This window comes from Protopterus annectens, chromosome 2.part1, assembly GCF_019279795.1.
Source record: "Protopterus annectens isolate FY-2018-M chromosome 2.part1, PAN1.0, whole genome shotgun sequence".
Taxonomy (NCBI): Eukaryota; Metazoa; Chordata; order Ceratodontiformes; family Protopteridae; genus Protopterus; species Protopterus annectens.
In genome coordinates, this window is record NC_056729.1 from 1259940366 (window position 1) to 1259965407 (window position 25042).

Below are 25042 nucleotides of genomic sequence, written 5' to 3' on the forward strand. Positions count from 1 at the left end.
AGCATCTGTTTGAGGCTGGTAATCCTCTTTGTAAGGTATTTCTGTGGCCTTTCCAGTTGTTGTAGATGTCTTGTGAGGTACATACCAAAAGGGGCATTGTATAATGGGTCTAATGAGTGATAAGTAGTGGGGAACAATGACCCTTTTTTCCTGGATGAGAAACCTTTTGTGATGAGGTGTGCCACATAGAAGGATTTCCTGACTACTGTGGCAATGTGATTATCAAAGGAGAGACTACTCTCCACCTGTGTCCCAAGGTCTCTTATCACACTTTCAGTGTTAAGTAGACTACCGCCTATGTGGTAGTTCATGGGTGTAGAGTTTTTACCAAAAGGGATGACAATGCACTTTTTGGCATTGAGCTTGAGGCCATGGCTTTGACAGTAGGCATCTGTCTCAGTGAAGCCCTTTTGTAGGGTGTCCACATCATTAGGAGTTTTGATTATGGCTCTTGTTTGCAGTCATCTGCGAACTTTGTTAGCCAAAGACCTTCTGTGTTAGCCTGTACTTCAGAGAAGTAGATACCAAACAGGAGAAGACCTAGGACTGAACCTTATGGTACTCCACTTGTCACTGGTCTGAAGTTGGATTTAGAGTCTGCTACTTCCACAGTGTAGGTTCTCTCAGTGAGCCAGTTGGCAACCCATCTTGTGACATAGGGATTTATACCTAGTTTAGTGAGTTTATCTATAATTCCAGAGTGAGGGGTGGTGTTGAAAGCCTTGGCAAGATCTAGATAGGCTGTGTGAACCACCTTACCCTCATCTACGACTTTGCTGACAGTTTCAAAGAAGTCTATCAGGTTTAGGAGACATGATCTGCCTTTTACAAACCCAAACTTGGTAGGGTCCAGAGTTTGGAGGTTACCAATGTCATTGTTTATAGGTTTCATGATGATACATTCCATAGCTTTGCAGACCAGGCTCATCAGGCTAATGGGGCGTTTGTTCCTGGAGTCCACGGTGGCTCCCCCTTTGTGGAGTGGGATAACCATTGCTGTGCACGATTCAGTGAGAGACCACAATAAATGCTCAACAAAAAGGTATTGGGTTTGGTTAACTTTAACTATTCTGATTGACTAAAAGCCTGAACCCTCATCTCAGCGTTATGCTAACTCTCAAGGATTTATCTCTGGTTAACCTTTTATGCTATGAATGACCCAGCACTTTTTGAACTCCTTCATCTAAATAGAACCAGTGATAAAGCAAACACTCGTTTACAGATCTAAACCTATGCTACAACATCAGCAAATCAAACAGCATGAAAGATACCTAACACAGAGTATTCTACCTTTCTGGAATAGGCTGTCCTTACCTATCAAGTAGAACTACATGGCAACCTTTAACACCTGTCTGGATGTCAGAATGGGTGATCACAAATTTTCACTAGGGATAGAAGGAGAAAGTCAACTTAACAGGGGTCATTGTTAGTCTCCCACGGTAATGGGTGATGTGCCTGAGCTTCTTGATGATATAATTTGGCTGTAAGCTTAATAATATCCTGTGAACCTCTGAATTACAAAGTTATATAGGAAAGACATAATGCAAACATTTATATCATCCAGGACAGAAGTTGTAAGTCTGTCAGCTGAAGTTGGGAAATTGATAAGAAGTAAAGGCTGTTGACTGCACCTCATGACTCGATACCAAAATTCAAGAAGCAGGAGGTATAAGAATTCTTATTACAGAACAAATAAATAGTTTCAGAACTGGGAGGAAAAAAAATCAAACATCATATTGAGACAAATTTGAGAAGATTTATTTGAAACTCTACAGGATCACTGAATCTCAGACAATGGTAATGTGAAATTAGTGGGCAAACATGCTTCAACTACAAACTTTTGAAGAATCTTCTGGTAAATGAATAGCACCATAGTTTTAATTCTAAAATCAGATGGAACCATTAGCTGCATTTGTGAGTTTGATACTTATCCTTTGTCTAGAGTAGACAAAGTGACAGAATGGCTATGGAAGTTCTTAATCTCCCTGAATTTAACAAAAGGCTACTGCCAAACTCCTCTGACTGAGGAAGCAGAGGAGAAAACCACCCTAACAACCCCTAATGACTTATTTCAATAGACAGTCCTCAGATATGGCCTTCAAGATACCTCACTCACCTTCTAACAGTTAATGGACAGGATTATTAATCCTCAAAATCTGTACACTGCTGCATATCTAGATGATGTGTTCATATGTCCACAAGACTGGGATTCATGCCTTCCAAAAGTACAAGCCATCTTGAACTCTCTTACACAGGCAGGGTTTACAGTGAATGCTTCTGAAAGAACATTTGACTTGAGAGAAGTGAAATATTTGGGATATGTTGTATGGTGGGAAGTTATCAATCCACATGTGAAAAAAATGGAGGTACTAAGGGACTAGCCAACACTGCAGATCAAGAAGCATATAAAGTCATTTTTAGGCTTGAACAGGTATTATATAAAGTTTGTGTCATACTTCACCCCCATTGCTTGCCCTTTCATCAACCTGACTATGGGTAGTAGGCCCACAGTGATTAAGAAAACCTTAGAGAGACACAGGATGCTTTCCAGCTACTACGAAACATTATGCACTCTCCGAACCTCCATTTGAGATCCCCTAATTTTACTAATCACTTTATAGTTTACTCACAGAAGGGTTCCCAGTGGGAGTGATTGTACATCCCCATTCTGGTTTGAGCCCACTATTCTGCATACTGATAATGGACTAAATTATCAAATAGGTTTGAGGGACAGATGAAGATATACGCTGCATACAGATAATGTCATATTACAAGCAGAATCTGAACAGGATTTTCAGGAAATTGTACACAAATATAATGCAAAACCGAAGCCATACTGGATGAAATGGAGTACTCACAGTATAGTTGTCATGGCAAGGTGTCACACTTCCAACCCAGCTATCTGGAATTTTGTAAATAATTCTATATCATTTGTGAATATTGACATGATTTATACAGTACTGTATGTTATGTACTGAGCTAAAATGTAACCACAGCATGCCCTACTGACTTAGAAAAGAAATACATATATAGACTATATACCTGTGCAAATGTATGTTTTAATACTGGAAACTGGGACATAGAGTTAACTTGCAAAACTTCAAGAAAATACATTGAAATTAAGTTGCTTTGTGACTGTGCTATAAAAATTCTCTCTCAGTTTCAGTGTAGCAGACACAATGTCTAGAGCTAGACGTTTTTGTATTGTTTTGGGAGAGAAGTAATTACTAGGTTTAAAATGAAATGTTTTTATTGTTTTATAACTTCCAAGATCTGAAAACATCTGAGATATATGCATTTCTATCACAGAGATGTTAAATTCTGTTTTAGCCTGGGAAGTGAAGTCAGGTGACAAAAAGTGATGTTATCCAAGCTAATCCAGCAGTAATATTTGATATTGATTTAAAAACACTCTTAGAGAGAGAGAGTATATTTTGTATTTTGTCTTGGGTCTAGCAAGAACATCCACACATCATCATTATCTGCACTTGCCTTGCTGTAAGCAAGATTTAGGGCATATTATCCCTCTTAGATATAGACAGAAATATAGTAAAGATTAGTTCAGATGTTTTCTGTATTTATTTGAGACTGTCATGCAATGCTGTTTTAAAATATTTCCTATGATTTTGAACTCTGAACTTACTGTGTTATTTGACTGAGTATTGTCTTGCTCTTTTATTATTTATTATTAAATATATTTAAACCTATCTCTGTGGCTGATATTTGTGCGACATATTTAAGCTCTTAGGGTACTTGCATATGTATTTGGTGACACTGTACAGGCCACTCCTAAATAGTCTTGCAAATCTTATTCAGACTATCATTTGGATTAATAGTAATATTACACAGTAGGATTGGACACCCTTTGTTAAGGGCCTTATAAATAGCTGAGGAGGGGTTTTGGTGGCAGTGATAACTACCTTATAGTCTGAGCAGCTAGTAAACCTGTGCCGGCCTTTCCCAGGTGTGCATGTGTGTGTGTGTGTGTGTGTGTGTGTGTGTGTGTGTGTGTGTGTGTGTGTGTGTGTGTGTATGCATGTAAAACAAATCTCCAAGAGTGTGTGTCAACTAATTGAGCAGGGACATGAAGCACTGATTGGACAGAGAGAGTATTGGAGGACTTGGCTTGGAACCCTGGCTAAGGACTCCACTCTATAGCTGTGCCAGTGGGGAGTCTTACTGGGGATTTGGAGAAAGAGGGAGAAACCATCCCCCAGATTGATGTGGTCTCTATGTGCTCTTAAAGGAAATTGCACTTTACTGTGTGTGTACTTGTCATCCTCCTAGTGTGTACATCCCCTAGCTGTTGCCAGTGGTGAGGATTGAGTCTCCTTGATTACTGGGCCAAAGCAGGGGCATCACATATTAATTGGTGGCAGTGGTGGGGATATCCACATCAAATTTTAATTGGTTGACAGTGGTAAGATAGCCACATCACATATTAATTGGCTTGTAGTTGTGTGGATATTGACGTTCTGTAGCCTGTGTACAGTGGTCACTAATGTTGTTTGCAATCTCAATCAGCCACAGAGCTTTGTTAGTCAGGGAGAGCAGGCAAGCATGTCAGCAGAGGAGTATGGAAAGCTGACAGAGACAATTGGCTGAGATGTGCCAGGTTAAATGACTGATGGATGCCAACCTGAATAAGGCAGAAATTATTGTAGTTTTGGGCACAGCTGCATCACAGACCAGTGATCAGGAGGACAACCAGGCTGGCCTTGGAGATGTGCAACTCTCAGAAATGGACAGCTTAACCTTTTCACAGAGGACTTGAGCTGGAGGCCAAGCATTTGGAAATACAAGCAGCAGAGAGACTGAGATGTCTAGAGGCTGAGGAAAATGAGAAACTATGACATCTAGAGGTGGAGGAAAAGGAGAGGCAGAGGCAACATGAAAAGGAGATGCTAACTTCACCAGAGTCATGGAGGTAATGGGGAATGAAGTAACCAAATCCAGAAGCAACAAAGGTTAGTAAGTTTCTTCCACAATTTACAGAGGGGGATAATTTTGATAATTTGATTCATATGTTTGAGAGGGTATTTAAACAGTATAATGTTGACAATGGGCTCTGGATAGAGTTCCTGACCCCCTTACTCCATGGTAAAGCTGTAACTGCTATTTCTAAATTGTCTGATACTGATTGCTTAAATTATAATATTTTAAAGAACTTTCTTTTAGAATGCTTTAAGTTAACACCTGAAGCTTATAGAAAAAAGTTGTGTGAGCATAGACCCAAGGCAGATGAAAGTGTGTGTGAATATGTTGTTGAAATAAACATTTATTTGCATAGGTGGATGAGTAGATGTCAGGTCACCACTTTTGAAGGGCTGGCAGACCTTTTAGTGAGGGAACAAACCCTAGGCACTTTACCTGAGGACAAGAGAATCTGGTTAGCTGATAGACAATGCAATACTGCAGATGAGTTGGGGAAGAAGGGAGACCAGGCAGGCATCACTGCATGGGAAAGGGCACCCAGTGCTGCTCATGAGTATAAGGGCACCCATAGTGGGCAGCCCAGACTGTCCCAACAGAGTCTGCCAGAAGCATAGGAAGCCACTAGTCCACGTACACATCCAGGACCAAGGGTAAATGTTATAAATGCAACCAGTGGGGCCATGTAGCATATAGATATCCACAGAGGCAAGGTGGAGAACAAAAGGTGGGAGAGCCAGTAAGTAGGAATGACAAAATGTCAGCAGTAAGTTGTCTCAAGACAACAGGGGTACCAAACTACCACAAGAGGTTATATCCTATCATAGTGAATGGGAAAAAGGCCACTGCTAAGAGAGACACATTCTCTGACCTAACCATTTTGAAGTCTGCAATGGTTAAAGAGGAGCACTACTTGCTTGGGCTGTCTACTCCAGTCAGAGCTTTAGGAAGGACGTATTCCAAATACCTTTGGTGAGGGTTCACCTTGACTGGGAGGGTGGAAAAGGAAGCCAGCAAGTAGGTGTGTTTCAGGATATACCTGCAGATGTCCTGATAGGGAATGATTTTGATAATGCAGTACTGTGTGTGCATGCAATTACATGCAGTCAGGCTTGGAGACAAGCATGTGGGTCTGATAGCCTGGGGGAGACCCAGAAAGACCACACACTTGCAGCCAGAACTGGTGAGGTAATTACTTCATGGAGGGAGCTACCCTGTAGCAGTGAGACTGAAGGTGACCCACAAGTGCTTGTGGGTACTGATATTCTCCTGGACAGAGTGACTACAACGGCATATGTGAGTACTAGTACCTGGGCTGAAAGTGAGGCACCTCTGTCAGAGAATACCATAGTTCCTGTGGAAGGGGAGCTGGGAAGGGTTAGAAAAAGACAGTTGAGACAGGCTCAGCTCTCAGACCCTACATTACAAGGCCTGAGGGAGGTAGCTAGTGAGGCACCTAATTCTCAAGGGAAGGGAGAATCTGTATACTGGGACAGAGGGTTACTATATAGAGAGTGGACCCTTGAGAGAGGGCTAGAGGGTTAGAGAATACAGCAGTTGGTAGTGCTCAAAGCCTACCCTCTGGTACATCTGTTGTTTGCTTACCCTTTCAGTTGTTGTATGGGCATAGGGTGAGGGGACCTCTAGATTTGGTTCAAGTTGAGTGGGAGAGTGACTGTGAATCTCACAAGGAGTCTGTTGTGGCATATGTCCTAAACCTCAGGACAAGGCTCAGGGGAACTCATGGGCTTTGGCTCAAGAAAACCTGGCAGAAGCCCAACAGCATAAAAAGGTCTGGTATGACAGGAATGCTCAAGCTAGAGAGTATGCTGTATTGCAGCAGGTAATGGCTCTCATCCCTGTCAGACACAGCAAGCTGCAGGCAGCTTGGGAGGAACCATACTAGGTAGTAAGGGAGGTCGGTGATGTTAACTACATGGTAGAACTGCTAGGCAGGAGGCAGGGGCACAAATTGTACCATATTAACATGATGAAACCTTATCATGATAGGGAGATCCTTATGCTGAGTATTTGCAGTGGATGGCAGGGGGAGTCTGAGGGGGTTCTGGTGACTGACCTCCTCAGTGAGACTCGAACTGACACCTCAGTGGAAGGGATAGCAATGTCCCAGCTGTCATCTCCTACCCAGGTTCAAGAAATCCGAACAGTGTTACAGGAGTTTGGGGACATGTTTACAGGGAAACCAGGGTGCACCCACCTAGTGCAGCACCATGTGGATATAGGACACAAAAGGCCTATTAAGCAGGCCCATTATAGGGTGCCTGAGAGAGTCAAACAGACTTTGAGGGAAGAGATACAGGAAATGTTGGAACTAGGGGTATATCAGGAGTGTAGCAGTCCCTGGGCCTCCCTCACTGGTGCTGGTACCAAAGAAGGATGGCAGCACCAGGATCTGTGCGGACTACAGGAAACTAAATAGTCACACAGAGTCAGATTCTTACCTCATGCTTAGGACAGATGAAGTCCTAGAGCAGCTGGGTGGGGCTAAGTATCTTACCACTATTGATCTTACCAAGGGTTATTGGCAGGTGCCCCTGACTCCCAGTGCTAGAGAGAGGTCAGCCTTTGTAACTCCTTTTGGCTTGTATGAGTTCATGAAGATGCCTTTTGGGATGAAAATTGCCCAGGCAACATTCCAGAGGCTGGTAGATTGTATCCTAACAGGAGCAGGAGATGTTTCCCTTGCTTACCTAGCTGATATTGCTATCTACAGCCATTCCTGGCAACAGCACCTTCATCATGTCACTGAGGTGCTGGGGAGACTACAAAGGGCAGGGTTGATCATTAAGCCCAGCAAACGTCAGATGGGTATGGCAAAAGTCTCCTACCTGGGACATAGAGTAAGGAGTGGTAAGATCAGGCCAGAACCTGCCAAAGCGGAAGCCATTCAGGCATGGTCTACCCCATTACCAAAAAGCAGGTGAGGGCATTCTTAGGGACAGCAGGGTACTACAGATAGTTTGTCCCCAATTATAGTACAATAGCTGCACCCCTCACAGACCTGACAAGGCAAAACAGGCCAGATAAAGTAGTGTGGGCCCCAGCATGTGAGCAGGCATTTGAGAAGATAAAAGGAGCTTTGTGAGGACCCCCAGTGTTAGCCAGTCCAGATTACCGCAAATAATTTGTTGTGCAGGTGGATGCTTCAAACCATGGGGTGGGGGCTATACTTAGCCAGGTTTTCTCAGAGGGAGAAGAACACCCAGCGGTATATCTTAGTCTTAGGCTCCAACCCTGGGAAGAATGCTATGCAGCTGTAGAAAGGAATGCCTAGCCATAGTGTGGGCACTGCAGAAACATCAGCCTTATCTGTATGGAAGGAAATTCACTGTAGTTACAGACCACAATCCCTTAACATGGCTACATCGAGCCAGCCAGCAAAATGCCAAGTTACTAAGGTGGAACCCAGGGTTGCAAGCATATGATATAAAAGTGCAGCACCACAGTGGGGTTAGCAATGCCAGTGCAGATGGGATCTCAAGACAGGGAATGGAGTAAAGTATTCCCAGATAGGATCAACCCTCTCAAGCAACATTTCTCAAGGGTCACTTAAAAAACTAGCTTGAGTTTTTTTTTTGGGGGGGGGGGGCTAGAAATGATTGGACAGAGAGAGTGTTGGAGGATTTGGCTTGGAACCCTGGGTAAGGACTCCACTCTATAGCTGTGCCAATGGGGAGTCTTACTGGGGATCTGGAGAAAGAGGAAAAAAACTAGCCCCAGACCGATTGTGTTCTCTGTGTGCTCTTAAGGGAAATTGCACTTTATTGTGTGTGTACTTGTCATCCTCCCAGTGTGTACATCCCCTAGCTGTTGCCAGTGGTGAGGACTGAGGCTCCTTGATTACTAGGCCAGTGCAGGGGGATCACATTTTAATTAAGGAATGGAGGAGATCAGAATTAGCTGAAAAAAGAGCTAGAATGGAAAATGATGGGTCAGGTTAACACCTTCAGGTATCTTGATTGGCAATTTAGGAGAAGGGAATTCTGAGTTAGGAGGTCAAAGCTAAAATCAGAGGGTGTAGAGCAATCTGGAACATCATATCCTGAGTTACATCCATTAATTCTGTAGGGTACAAACACCTGGGCATTTAATGCAGAGCAACTGGGGAAGAGGTAAGGGAGATGAAGTGCCTGGGATGGGTGGTAGAATGCACGCTGTAGGACAGACGAAGAAATGATAACATCAGACCAGACACTAAAGTATCTCCAACTGCAGAGAAGGTCAAGGAAAACTGATTATGGTGGTTTAGACACATGTGCAGAAAAGCAGAAAATGATTTGGTGCAGAAGTTTTAGAAGAAACAGGAAGAAGGCAAAAGGAAACAAGAAAATGGATGAGCTGTGTAATAGAAGACCTGTGTCAATGAGGCATGACTGTCTAGAAGGTAGGAAAGTGGAAAAGACTTGAGAGAGATAGCAAACATAGACGAAGCACCCAAAACCCATGTTGAAAATGGGGGAAGAAGAAGAAGAAGATGATCATGATACCAATGATGATTTATAGGTTCCTAGGTTCATAGGTTGGTACTAGGCTATTGGCCCTAGGGCCTATACAAGCCTACCCATAACAATTCCCTGGCTATTTCCTCCCACACTGTTTACTTCCCTGGACCCCTGTCTAGCAGTATAGTTTACACCAGCACATCCATTGTGGGTCTTTGTGTAGTACTGCCCCAGAGATTGGGTGAAGAGGAGCATTCACTATGTTACTTGACTATAAAATTGCCAAGAACAGATGCCAAATATTTAACTATCAGACTTGAGTGCTTTGCCATAAAATGGTCTTTTAAGGTTTTTACAATACTACTTGAGAGATAGGGAGCTAACCCATATCACGTATCACACTGCGGTGCAGTGGCCCCACCAGGAAAAGAGGGTAAAACTAATCAGATGGGCCTTGAGCATACAACTCTTCAACTTTAATGTTCAGCATAGGATTGTGGATAACCACCATAATGTGTATTGTCTGTCCAGTAAGTATAATGCAACCCAAGACCCTGAAACCAGCGATTTCAAGGCTTGGGGGTCAAATGTAACTTAGTGTGCTAATTGTCACCAAAAACAAATATGAAGGGCTATTCTCATGAGTTGCATTTGTATTTTCTACATCACATATGTATACAGATACTCCTTTAAGAGGAACAGAAGGTATCACTGAAAGTTAAGTAAACGGGTCTGTATAGTGTATCTAAACACAAGGGGTGTATATCCCCAGTCAGAAGCCAATGGAGAATTGAGAGAGCCTGGACAAATATAAGGACTAAAAGCTACTATGGGAATAATTTTCTTAAGATCCTCAGAGATCAATTGTGTAGTAAGTAAATATGAATCTATGGAGCTATTAAGAGATAATTGGAGGAGGGAAAGACCTAGTACTCTGTTACCTGGAAGTGGACCAGGGCTAGATACACTGATTATTTTCTTTGTGTTCATCACCTAAGTTGTTTTTGGGTACTATACACTGAGTTTTGTTTAGACCACTGTCAGTGTGTTTTGTTTTACCAAAACAAGGCTTTATGTTTTGTAAAATAAAACTCACTTGTGTGTCAGCTAATCTTCACATGTGTGTGTGTGTGTGTGTGTGCATGCATGCGCACGCATCTCTCTCTCTCTATGTATATATATATATATATATATATATATATATATATATATATATATATATATATACATATATATATATATATATATATATATATATATATATATCATCATCAACCCTATTTTTTCCCATTTTCTACATGGGGTCAGGTTGTCGTGTTAAATGCCTCCATCTCTCTCAGTTCAGTGTCACACTCCTGCCTTTTACGACACTCATGCCTAACTGTCACAGGTCTTCTCTCACACAGTCCATCTACTTCTTTGCTGGATGTCCTTGTTTCATCTTACCTTCTTCCGGTCTGCCCTAAATCTTTTTCAGCAGATTGTTTTCTGCATTTCTGCACATTTTTGCAATTGGAGCTATGTTGGCTTCTGCTCTTATATCCTCATTTCGTCATCTGTTTCACAGTATGGATCCTAACACCCTTCTCAGGCACTTCATTTCCATTACCTCTAGCTTTCTTATCTGCTCTGCCTTTACTGCCCAGGTATTTGGACCATACCGTAGTACTGGTCACATCACCTGTCTTTTACACCTTACTTTGCAGCTTCTTTGGCATTCTTCTGTCCTACAATACACATAAGACTCTGTCAGTTGGCTGCAGCCCCTCTGATTCTAGCTTTGACCTTTTCATTCAGACTTCCCTTCTCATCAACCTCTCCTCCCAGATACTTGAAGCTATTAACCTCTTCCACTATCTTCCCTTCTGTCTCATTTCTCTGCTTCTTCTGATTTTCCATGTTTGCTGCCATTACCACTGTCTTATCTGTGCTTAATTTTATCCCATGTGCCTTCAGTTTTGCATTCCATTACCCTAACCTTTGCTGACGTTCTTGCTCAGAGTCTGCCTAAAATGCCACATCATCTGCATACAGCAGCTTTGTTGATCTGTCCCCTCTGACCTGTTTGTTAATGCAGTCTATAATTAGTGTAAACAGCAGTGGGCTCAGAGCTGAACCCTGGTATACTCCAGTTTCCCTTTTGAAGATAAGAATCAAACCCTGTATCCTGTGACTGCAAGATAAACACTTTAACCATTATACTAACCACCAACAAATGTTCAGATACTTTAAAGCCCCCCTGCACCCCCCACACCTCTCTACATTAAATATTTCAACTCTGAAATTGTATGGCAGAGGGGAAACAATATCAGACATAACAAAATGTAAGATATCAATAAACAGAAGAAGTAATTGGAAGTCTATCAAAGTGCACTTAATTCTAATTACAAGGAAGTAAACGTATGTCAAAAGTAACCGCATCAAATATATATATATATATATATATATATATATATATATATATATATATATATATATATATATATATATATATATATATATATATATATATGTATAGGTGTAGGATACTGTATCAAACATACAGTATCCTAAAACCCTACAGATTGATATTCTAATGTCGAACATACTCAGAATGACACATTATGTGCATGCTCCAGGGATTACCCCAAAGCAGAGTAAACCAGCGGCAAGTGTTTTTGCAGAAAGACAAGCCCCCACACCCATTGCTAATTATATATACTAACTCAGAGATCGCATAATCCTCGTGAAAGGAAATATTCCCCAACTCAGGGATTGTTGATCTTGCACGCCTGTCTGTGTTGACCATTTGACATTGACCCACTGTGTTTGTGGGGACACCCATATAGATGTGTGTGTGTGTGTGTGTGTGTGTGTGTGTGTGTGTGTGTGTGTGTGTGTGTGTGTGTGTGTGTGTGTGTGTGTGTGTGTGTGTGTGTGTGTCTTGTGTCTGTGTGAGAAAAGATAGCATAAAAAAACTTCCAGAAGCATTGAGTCTCAGTTGCAAGCAAATATTTCTATATCTTGAAACACAATGTCCAAATCCTCATAAATAAACTGTTGTTAATATTTAATAAAATCAAGAATGCAGCAAGAATTAACCCACTACTTAATTAATTCTTTAGAAGATGAATCATAGATTGTGTCTGGTGTCTGATAAAGAACAGTAGTAAACTTGTTATATAAAAAAATGCACTCTGCATTCATGTTGATTTAACCTTATCAGAAGTTAAATACAATTATATATAGTTTGATTTTCCTTTCATTTAATATGCACTAAGTGCCTTTGTCAAGTATTGCATTAGGCCTAATTGCTCATGTGCACTTCCAAATACAGGGAGCCTTGTGTTCATTGGTTTACAGGTGATCACTAGGCTAATGACCCCAAGATGACTTTTTTAAGCCTAGCATGCTTCCCAATTGTGTCTATGCTTTTGTACCCTAGGGTTATTTTAAGGGGTATATGTAGGCTTGGGCAATGAGTCAGGTGTTTATAGGTCACCTCTGTCAAATTGAGACCAGGGTTAAATTTCCATTTCCTCATCCACTGGTCCAAGTTACACTTGAACTGGGTTAAATAACAACTCTGCTTCACACTCATATGTAGCCTATTCCCAAGAAGAGGTGATTTGTGAGACAAATACCTGCTCCTGCATCATGTCTTATTTATGTTGCAAATGACATTTTGGTCTCTAGTTTGGATACTTTCTCATGCTATTTGCTTTGTGTATGTGGAACAGGTCCATCGGAATGGGATCAGAAGCAGCTTTGTAGGCCAGGGATAGATAACCACTCAGAAGTCTGTAGGAGACTGAGAACAGGGACAGAGCTATGAGGTGGTCCACTTAAGATATGCTGTTTATACCCTGCATTCCTTTTGTAAGAAACCTGTGTAGACATTCCATCTGTTACATATGCCTGATCAGGTACATACTGAAGGGGTGTTGTATACAATGATTGGTTTGATAATGGCTGAGTTCAGTGGAACAATGACATCCTTAGACCTAGATGCCATACTCTTGATCATAAGTTGAGCAACACAGAATGATTTCCTTACTGTCATAGATACATGATGTTCAAAGGTCAGGTTGGTGCCTATACATGCATTCCCAAATTAATGTACTGGTTCCAGGGTTACTTTCGTCCCAGATGATACTGTTATGCATTTCTTGGCCTTGAGTTTTAGACCATGGCTCTGGCACCAGTTATTAGTATGTGTCACGCCTCCTTTATGGGTATTTGTAACTCTGAGTATTCTATGTACATGCTTAGTTTGCAGTCATATGCAATCCTGATCAACCAGAGATCCTTGACGTTGGCCTTGACTTCACAAATGTAGATGCCAAAAAGGAGTGGCCTTATCACTGAGCCTTGGGGGGGCACCACTAGTGACTGGCCTGTTTATGGAGGTAGACTTACCTATCCTAACTTTTTGGGTACTATCTGTGAACCAGTGGATGACATCTGGATTTATACCTAATTTCATGAGTTTGACTTGAATGCCTGACTGCGGTATTTTGTTGAATGCTTTGGCCAGGTGAAGGTTGCCAGTATGCACTGTTTTGTCATTGTCCATTCCTTTGATGACCTTCTTGAGGAAGTTCACCAGGCTGAGTAGGCATGATCTGCCTTTGTCAAAACCAAACTGGACCCAGTGTCTGAAGGTTCCAATTTCATTGTTTATTATTTCCATGATAGTTTTTTTCCATGGATTTGCATATGAAGACCAGGAAGACTTATAAGTTTGTAGATACCTGGGTCGACAGACAGTCCTTCCTTGTGCAGAAGGATAACAGCTGCAGTATTTCATTTGTATGACATGAAGCCTGCCTGGAAGCTACAGTTAATTAATGATTCTTCTGGTCTTGATAGTTCATATTTCATGCTATAAAGGAGACATCCTGGAATATTAGCAGGATCCATCAATGCAGCATTATTGGCCTGTTTATGGGTACTTGCTTTATTAAATACATAAACTTACTACAAACCCATTCCAGTGGTGTAGAAAGATAAAGTCCTGACTATAGTTTAGTTGACCTGGGTTAAATTAGTGGCTTGGATGACCGATGGAGTGGTAGAGAAGATAGGCATACCCAAGCTGGGGGGTGGTATGTACATGGACACACAAAGTGATTGGAACTTTCTGTCAGAGGCCACAAAGTCAAACGCGATATGCTACAGCTGAGAAGAGGGACAGATTTTTAATGTCAGTTCTTTGCTGAAGTGGGCAAGGGTTTGACACAATCTGCCTATTGTTTGATCCCATGGAGGTTATATGTCAGGAAAACAAAAAACAGGGGTAGACGTAAAAGATAGCCCCCCTCCAGCTGGAATGATCAACAGCATAACTGCACAAGACTCACTTAAGCTCCTTGCTGGCCCTAGCTGAAACATTGGTATTAGCCTGGTTTACATTGGAGTGGTTGCTATACTCCGCAAAGGACATAGGATACTGGATCTGCTGTTAGAATTATAGTAATGGGACAAAAAAATCAAAGATTCACTATAAACAATAGAGGATGTAGTATATTAATACTTTCTATTGTGAAAAATAAGAAAGTGCACCTCTGGTATGACTTTTAATAGCTAGCACTGTGGTTTTTAATGTCTGGAGGTTGAGGTATGCAAGAAGCTCTGAGGGCATAGACACACTGAAGTCTCTTTAAGCCTGTTTTCAAACTGAAGTCGTGTAGGCTCAGCTTATTATTTTGTTAAATAATCTGAATACATGTGCATGCCAAATTGTATGTAGCTCTATATGTTGTGTACAGGGTACATTGGATGACACTGGATGTCAGAATCGATCTGTATATAAAGACCATTAAAATTACAAATGACTTTGGTCACAAGGGTATAGGAAGTACCTCTGATGGCATTTCGGTGAAATGATAAGCACCTTCAGATGCTTATCCGGTGACCACAGATCACTAATGAAATGTTGAACTGCACTTTTCCATGCCATGTGACAATCTTTGGACTTGTATGACAGAATTGTTCTGGATTATGAATATTATGCACCTTTGAAGAGTTTTAGATGAACAATAGCTAAAGTTCTCTCAGTAAGTGAGGGCATATTGGTGTGCAGTTTATTGATGTACTGACAGCAAAAGATGTTAGGGTCCAGCTTTTAAGAAGGAAACAATGCCACCTTCACCTTCTAAAGTGAACACTGAATCAGGGCAACCAAAGAGAAATAGAATCAAGATCATGGCAGATCATAGTGTGATAAAGTTATGTTGATGTCCACAATAATCAGCATATAGACAATTCAAGGCATCCTTTAACAAACCCAATAAACATTGAAGACATTTCTGGTTTTGCTGCCTGCAAAAAACTGTGGCAGAGGAAAGTAGAATGGTGTGGCCCACTGTAGTGCAGGCAGAAACAACTGCACTTGAGTCTGAGCAGGAGCTATGGAAAGGCAAAGAAGAAACAGAAACAGGCAATGTCCCGCATCGGGTTACATGTGCATGTGGAGAAGAATGTCACAACAGCAAGATGCAAAGAAAGCCAGCAGGGAAACTTCAGAGGAGAGCAATGTTATTGTTTATTGTTCAACATTATGGGAGGCAATGACATATACCTTGTAGAAATGCCAACACTGCTAAATAGTAGTAAATGACAGATATTATTGCACCTATAGAATTCCTGGATACCCAGAAGGAGTTCTTTAATAATTATAAGGATTTCAGGCCATGTGATAATAGTGTAAATAGGTTAGGTCATGAGGACATGCAGAGTCATTCCTAGGTAAATGTCCACTGCAAAAACAAACAGAACCTGATCATACTGTACTATCCTGTCTTTGAAACTGAAGGTAACAGTATGGAGGACTGAGTTCACAGATGAGTTTTCTTTACTAAACTAGGAGTCAGAAAATGTCTTCTATAACATGCACAGCTAAGAGAAAGGAAGTGACAGTAGTTAGGGCTGAACTGGGGGTGGGCATAGTGAACAATCGTAATGAGAACAAACAATAGTTGTTTCACTATTTAGTTTTACACTGTGTTTTGTACTTCTTAGCACAGGTCATTACTGAGAAGGGTCCTTTGACTAGTCTACCTTCCTACTTGACAAATTAAAAAATATGTAATAAATATATATATATATATATATATATATATATATATATACGCACGCGCGTGTACACACACACAGACACACAGTGCAAAAGCTGAGAGGGGGGTGACATGCAAATCATCAGTGGCATGGCTTATGTTATAGGACAGGAAAGACTTGCTTACATTTATACAAAAGTTTTGCAAAAGTAATGGGACTGGAAAATAGGCAAATGTTGTTTTCTCAGAGAACAATCTTCAATATTTGTATCATAAATTTGTTTTCCCTCTAGGGATGCAGGTTACAGTTCATTGAATTGTTTGTCATTGCTTCATCATTATGTCATTTACTTTCATTACAGAATATTCTTCATGAACAAACAGATATTTTCAACTCATACCTCTAATATTAGCTGCAAGAATAGAAAACCATGTTTTCAAGCTTAATGATTTGTATCATTTGAAATTGTAATTTGCATCTGCTTATTTATGAACATACAGTTACTGTACTCAGAAAATACTATATAGTAAAAGTAATCACTCTAGATGAGAACGGTAAGCATGTGTATTAGTCTCATGGAATACAATAATGAGTGTAGGTCCCAGCAAAATTTCACTGAAAATGTCTTCTGTGGCATACAACGCTAAGATCATTGAACTGATACCATGTCGAACTAAAAAGTCACTTTTGGCATATTATAATGAAAAGCAGTCTGCTGTTTAGTGGAAATCATTAGGAAATCATGTACTGAAAAATATAATTTGGAATGTTTTCTTTACCAACGAGAGTGTATGGCATATTAATATACACTGTTGGAAAGGCTTGAAGTATACATTAAGGGTAAAATAAGAGGAATACTGTTGTCAGGTAATGAAACAAAGTACACATTCAGCATTGGCATACATCCTGCAGACTTTTATTTCATACATCACTGTGGTGACCTTCAAAGTGAATCATTTATTTTTCTGTTTTCCCAGGCGACCCAACAGTGCAAGGGTTGGACAAATATCGGCAGTTGCAGACAGGGGAAATCGTTATTATTGTCGTTGTTCTCCTTATGTGGGCAGGTAAGTATCCAATCATTAGCAGAATGCTCTATTACATAGAGACAAATGTCAAAGACCACGAGAGGAAGACCAATGTCAGTCGTCTCAAGGACCATTAAGTTATCACTCAAGAAACACTTATTTTCACGCAGCACACATCACATGAAAGTGAAACACATCAATGAGCAATAAAAGAACTAAGCCCTCTAAATTTTGTAGATTGTATCCCTTAGAGTTTCTTCCTGATGGGAGAATACAATATTGAACTAAAAGCAGCGGAACATACAAGCTGTAAAGATGCTGGCATATTACTTATTGTTTTTCTATGCTTTCAAATTTGAAACCAGTGTATTTTTACAGATCACAAATAATAGGCATGTAATGCTTTGAGTGTCAATGACTGAAATAATTCCACATCTTGTTGAAAGTTTACAGCTCTAAAGTGCTATACAAGCCATCTTGCTAATAACAGGGATTTTAAATGGATGACAGAAACAGAGTCATGATTCCGGACTACAGATTTTATGATGAGATTTTTTTCCTTTGCTTTACAGTACACTTTGTAAACAAAATAGCTTTGTTTTAGGTATAGGTATCAGTAAATATTTTATAGTTGTCTTAGATAAGTAAACATCACAGTAAATGTGTAAATTAATACATTTTTCCAGAGGTATAAAAAAAATCAGCCGCCAAAAGGAAGTGTAAGAAGTAAAGTTCCATGAATTCTGCAGAGTATCCTACTTTCACAGTGTTGTATCTATGATTATAAAAAAGTGTTTGTGTTTCCTTCCATCATTCAAATATATTTGCAAAAATGACTATCTTAGCAGCATTTCTTCATGCAAAGATGCTCAAGGTGCCATCACAGTGGAATCAACTCAGTAGTCTTTATGACTTGTCCCAGTTTGACTTGTGTAACATTTCCAGTAATCACACAAGATCTCCTTGGATACACACTGACTGCTGAATATAAATGACCTTATTACAAAGGGACCCACCCGAGTTGTTCATCCAAGCATTGCAGCAGATTTCCCTAAGTGCCTGTAAAGAGGGCAGTATAAATGATGCTCAAATTATCAATTCAACCTCACTTAGTCATTAAAAATCAAATCACCATACCTTCTGTGATGTCCCCACTCCTGGCCAGTAATCAAGGAGCCTGAATCCTCACCACTGACACTGGAGAGGGACATTCACGTGGAACAAAAATGGATACACCCAGTATTTCCAGATGCAATTCTCTGCATCAAGCATGATTTCTCTTAAAGAGCACACAGGGAACACACACAGTGAGGAGGCTGGTTTTCCCTCTCTCTCTCCAGATCTACAGTAAGACTCCTCAATGGCACAGCTATAGAGTTGAGTCCTCAGCCAAGTGTTCAAGCCAAGTTCTCCACTGCTCTCTCTGTGAAACAACTGCTTCATGTCCCTGCTCCAAGCAGCTGACACACACACTCTTTGAGATTTGATTTTCAGACACACACACACACACACACACACACACACACACACGCACACACACACACACACACACACACACACACGCACACGCACACGCACACGCACACACACACACACACACACACACACACATCTGAGAAAGGTTAGCACAGATTTACTAGCTATGCCCCTTTCTGCCCAGACTATAAGGTAGTTATACTGCCACCAGATACTCATCTTCTCTAAGATTCTTACAAGGGTACCCAATTATACAGAGTGAAGTTAATATTAATACAAATGATAGTTTGGCCAATGCAGTAAGGCTTTCAGGACTGGCCACAGTGTCACCAAATAGATGTAAGTCTTCTCAAAGTTTAAAATTTTTTCTAAAGGACCAGCTACAGTGAAAAGTTTAAATATATTTAGTAATAAATAATAATAAATAATGAAAGAATGTGGAAATGCTAAATATATATTTACGGTAAGCACCAGAGTTTCAGTCAAAAGAAATATTAAAATAACATGGATGAATAGATTTACACAGATACAGAAAAACAGCACTTAACTAATCTCACTATATTTTTCCTGACTGATCTAAAGAATTGCTATTCCCTGGTTCACTTACTAGAGCAAGGCAAACTGAAGTAGGTGAGGGGTCCTTCCTTATCAGGTTCCAGTGCTCTGAGAATTCAGTCTCAACTAGTTTTAGTGATGGATTACAAAATGATATCACATACATCTGGCCATATGACTTCTGGTTCCCATGCTACCCCCCTTTGGCTAGAAGCTGCCAGGATTTAGTACATATGTGTCAACAAAACACACTCATAGAGCTTGCTAAGATCTATTGCAGCTTCTGGAAGTCATAAAAAATAAAACACTTCCACTCTTTCCAAGTAACAATTAGTTACCTGCTAGAGACAGTACAGAAGGCTTCCCTAGTACTTGTATTCCCAGACATTTTGTCTCTGGCTCCAATCAGAACTGTAGAATACAATCTTTATGGCCTAAATTAAGTAATTTAATTTCTTACTATGTTTCAAAGTTAGCTAGACTGAGATTAATCTCTTCTCTTCCAGTATCCTCTGTTAACATATATACATTTCCGCAGTTACGACAGTGCAGTCTGATATAAATGTATATTTCTTCACTGCCCAGCAAGAGACACTGTTGATACATTTATAACACAGAGTTAGTTCTTCTTTCGGCTTTTCCCAGTTAGGGGTTGCTACAGTGGAACTCCAGTCCACTAATGACTGGCAGTAGATTTTTACGGGTGCCGAGGTGCCAGCTCGATACCCAACCTTCAACGAAGGCACACCCATTCTACCCATGTCTTTCGAATGCCACTCGACCGCAGGAGAACATGCAGACTCCACACAGACAACTTTACAAATATATTTTTCAACACAAGCATTGGTACAAATCAATTTGATATACAAATGACATATTGTTCTTTACAAATTTCCAGCTAGCTGTGCTAGCATATGTTACACATCCATTGCCATACTTCTCCTGGCATAGCTGGAAATACCTCACACAACAGCATTCTACTCATTAAGGCATGACGTGAGTATAGATAAGTCTTCTTAAAGGTTTTATTCTCATCAACTGCAATTGGGTTGGATTAAAATGGCCCACAGGGGAAGCTAGTGTAATACTTACCTTTGACTGTAGTTAGTAACACAGTTTTCATTTTCTGATCAGGAATAGCTAAATGAAGATATTTCTGGAACACTCAGTGGTGCATTTTAATTAACTCTACAACTAGCTTTTGTTTGTGGGGATGAATCTTGTAGAAGAGGTACCATAGCATGAGGAAGAACAATAGCATGAAAGATTGTAATATACTTATAACGTAATGTAAGAGAAAGAGCCATTGTTAATGTTGAGTGTTGGCCTGGATACCAGAAGCAATATTTTCTGAGTAACTAATAGGAAAAAAATGTTCTTTTAGTCATTACTGTGGATTATCTGAAAAAAATGAAAAGGGTGGAGTCAGGTAAGACAGAACAGTAAACAGTTTTGAATGTATAATTGAACAGTGATGACGTAATAGAAAAATTAGGGAAAAATAAGAAACAATACAAGTATTCTTTGCTCTGATTTCCGTAACTGAATTGACAGCACCTTGGATTCAGTTTAATACTGGTAAGAGATGCCCTGCAATGTGCAGCTAAATACCATTAAATACAGTTTAATACTGCCATGTGACATTTAGCTTTGTGCAAGTGATTTTGTAGCTTATGGAATTCTGTTTACTTAGAGTACCACAGGCTGTAGATTGCACATTGGAATTTGCTGTGAACTAAATTCAGTTTAATACTCCTATGGGATGATTTGCTTTAGACAGTTGTAGGTCACTTAATTCCATTCAGTACAACTACAAGATGTCCGAGTTTTCTATGACTGAATTTGAACCATATTTGATTTAGCTTGATACTGCTTACAGTATGGTTGATATCTTAGAGTTGAAAAGCACTGGTTTCCTTTTAGCTTAATGCTAATTACAGGATGGTGCATGCTACATATTTGAAGAGCTTTAGATTCATTTTAATACTGACCTGTACTACCCTAGGATGTGTGTCTGATTCTGTAGTACATTGGACCATACTTCTCAACCTCTTAGAGCAGGAAATCAGGACAGTCACATAATGGGGGGACAAAGGCCCAAAAATAGCAACACTTTTTAAATATTGCTCTTACAAGCTTAGAAAGTTGATAGAATAACAGGTTTTGCATTCACATGAATTTTGTGAAGGATATGAAGTCTAAAACTCAAATTTCTGCTGTTATTTTCTGACTTCAGTCCTCAATGATTTGCCAGTGATTTGCCAGACAACCACAATTTTATGAGAAACAGACCAAATATTTCGGGCAAAAATCTGGACATTTAGTGAAAATCTGTACAGTTGAAAGGTACGCATCAGACTTGAACCACCTAAAGCAGGTGCAGCAGTAATACATCACTGTTGTTAATGTGAAAGTGTGTCACACTTCTCATTCTCACAGGCAATCATGTCAGGCTACATTACTTATAATTTATATAAGCAGTAACCAATGAATGGGTATGGTATATTGAAGATTTACCCACAACTGGCATGGTTTGATCATGAGGGCAATGCCCGAGTGATTAAACAAAGCCAACCATGGGTAAATATTCAGTATACCTACACCCACGAGTAGGTTATTGCTGTTATACAATGACATTTTTTAAGAAAGAAATGACTCATTTTCTTTAAAATAATGCCTTTGTATAACGGCACCATGCTGTTCCTCCATGTTGTTTCTGCATTCTTCCACTTTGTTGATGTACTACACATACATATAGGACTTACATTCCCATGCTTACACAGTACATCAGTGCTTTGGAAAGCAAGCAGTGAAGAAAGGAATATCTGCATTGCTTTTTTTTGGAAAAAAAAAGTAAAAATCCAGACAGTTTCGATGTACAATTGAGATAGAACAAAAATACAAGGAAAATCAGGCACATTTCTTTAGTTTTTCAGAATGTACCTGATTTTCATTGTATTTCACCTACTTCAGTATGTACCTCTTGATCTTTTAGCTTAAGAAATGCTGCGGAGACTTTAATAAGGGGGACAAAGGTCTCTCTTGTAAATGCTGCTCTTAAAGAAATCTGCAAAAATAACAGTATTTATAGTATCGTGCATTGCGTTGTCATAATTTAGTAATTTCACTCCTCAGTAATTTGTCGGAAAGCCACACATTTTATGAGGGACAGACTTAAAATATGAAGCAAAATTTTGGACACTTGAAACATAGACATCCAGAGCACATACTAACAGAAGAAAGTCTGGTCGTACTTCAGTGACTGGACTTTTTTCTGTTGGTATATGCTCGATTTTACAATGTGCACACTGGTTGGGCTGACCAATTAGCATGCAATTTTTGAATACTAACAAGCTACCATTCTTTAATTCTAAATAGCAAGTACCACCTCCTACACACTATGTTCTGACATAGTTCATGCTTTGTGAATCATAAAGCTGGTCTTAATGAGCAGAATATTGAAAACCACATGAATTAAAAAAGGAAGGTTGCTCTTTGGGCCGAGGCAGGATACCTCCAATTAAAAAAAAAAATCATGCATTGTATTTAGCTAAATAATGTCATGTGGGACTTTATTTCGCATCATAAAAGCCAGAAGCTGCTGTGTGTCAGTCATTGTGATAGGTTTATTCATAACTGCTGAGTGTGGGAAAGCAACTTTCTTATGAATATTTGGAACAACAAAACAAACCATCCCAATAGTGGTACAAACATGCAGTAAATAAAAAACACTTGAAACCAGTAAAATCAGTGAAAACAGTGGTTTATGACCAGTGTCTCATCATTTTTACTATTTTTAAGTATTTTTTTATTATTTGTTATAAATATGTAACAATTCGCTGTATTATAAGTATATGCTATTATTAACTATATTGTATATATTTGTTTTTTTGACATACTAATTCTGGACAAGCCTGTATGAATATATAAATCATTATATAGTAATTGTCTTGCCTTCATGGAACTACATTGTGATAAAACTGGCTTTTTGAAATCACTTGCCCCAAAAACTATATTAATTTTCTTTTTATACATCTTGAAAGAGCTTTGCTATACTCATGATTGTTGTCACTGTATAACATTGTATTGCTACTTAATGCCTTGTAATAATCCTGTAACATTGATGTTTAATGTTAATTTATAATGAAAACTGAATAATATGTTGGAGCTTTTCTCCTCGGGCCTCCACTGATAAAGGGCTCTTCAGCTCAGTCGGACAAGGCCGGTCAACAAATGTAAAATAAATAAAATAAATAAATAAAAATGGATGCCTTAAGTTTTTGGTTAAAATGACCTTTGAATTCATCTGTTTCTATATCTTATACCTTATTGCTGTATAATGCCCTGATATGATATCATAGCCTTTGGTATTAGCCATAGCTATACTGTTGAAATCATGATACTGTGTGTTGCTGAGATGAATTAAGTTGCTGGGATCAACGATTTTGTTTTGGTATTTATGACTTTTCTTATAGAAGATGCAGCTCATTTGTACTTATACAGTTTATTAATTTCTAGGTTTAACTTGTCTGTGTTATGGTCACATGTAGAGTGTTTATTTCCAAGGCATGTATACTAGTACACAAAAAGCAACTGAAAGACATGCCAGAAACTATGAAAGTGTGCCTTTTACACATTTACATACATGGTAGTTATGTTGTAGTTAGGCCCTAACGAATCTGCAAGCAATGAGCAAACTATCAGAACGGAAAAAGGAGTGATGTAAGACTTTTTTAACTTGTACTACATTAAGCCTTTTGCACTTAGAAGTACCTTTAGAATAAAGCAGCCCCTTTGGTAGATAGCATATATTGTATATGACCTAGCGTGAACTTAGAAACACTGTGATGCTACCACTCTTTTCAGTTTCTTATAGGGAGAGAGATAGAGATAGAGAAATATACATATGGGAGTATGTTAGATTCAGGAAACCGGCAGAGTTTATGTGATTGGATGTTGATATGAATAAATGCACCATTTTTTTCTTCTGCTTTATTAACTTCCCTGTGGAATTCAATAATATCCTATGAAACTGGACAGTATTTTTCAGAGAGAATTGGTGACATGTAGTACATCTTTATTAGTTAGAAGTGAATAAAGAATTCAACAAAGGGAACATAATGTATAACAAGGAAATTCTAGTTGCTTGTAGGAAGTAATTGAAGAGACAAGAGAATAGCAGGGAAGCAGTGGTGTTAGGGGAAGTGGAGTAACCCATTGATTTCACCAAAATGCTATAGGATGTGTAGGAAGGAGAGAAAGGAAGTACTGGAATAGCACAGTAGACCTAGCACTTCCTGACAGCAAAAAAAGAAGCTATCCTTTGTTGTCACCAAAGGCTATTTGATAAAGGAGAAGGAAATAAAGGAAGCAAAGATTGAAAAGGAGAAAGGAAAAGATGAAACAATTTAAGAGATGCGAGGAGTAAAAGAAAAAGAGGGGTACTGGAGGTATAGAAAGGAAAAGACATAGTCTTTGGAGTAAACAAAGACTGGGGGCTAAAAGTAAGATAGTCTTCACTGCCAAAAACAACTGTGTGAGGAAGTGGAG

General features: G+C 39.5%; 1 protein-coding gene across 2 annotated transcripts in view; it reads left to right on the forward strand.

Annotated features, from left to right (window-relative positions):
• FNDC4 (fibronectin type III domain containing 4) overlaps positions 1 to 25042 on the forward strand; it is a 1069876-nt gene that overhangs the window by 877567 nt on the left and 167267 nt on the right. For both annotated transcript variants that reach the window (XM_044062790.1, XM_044062789.1), the window contains exon 5: positions 17411 to 17500. In XM_044062790.1, the coding sequence (XP_043918725.1) occupies positions 17411 to 17500 (90 nt within the window). The remainder of the gene's footprint in view (positions 1 to 17410; positions 17501 to 25042) is intronic.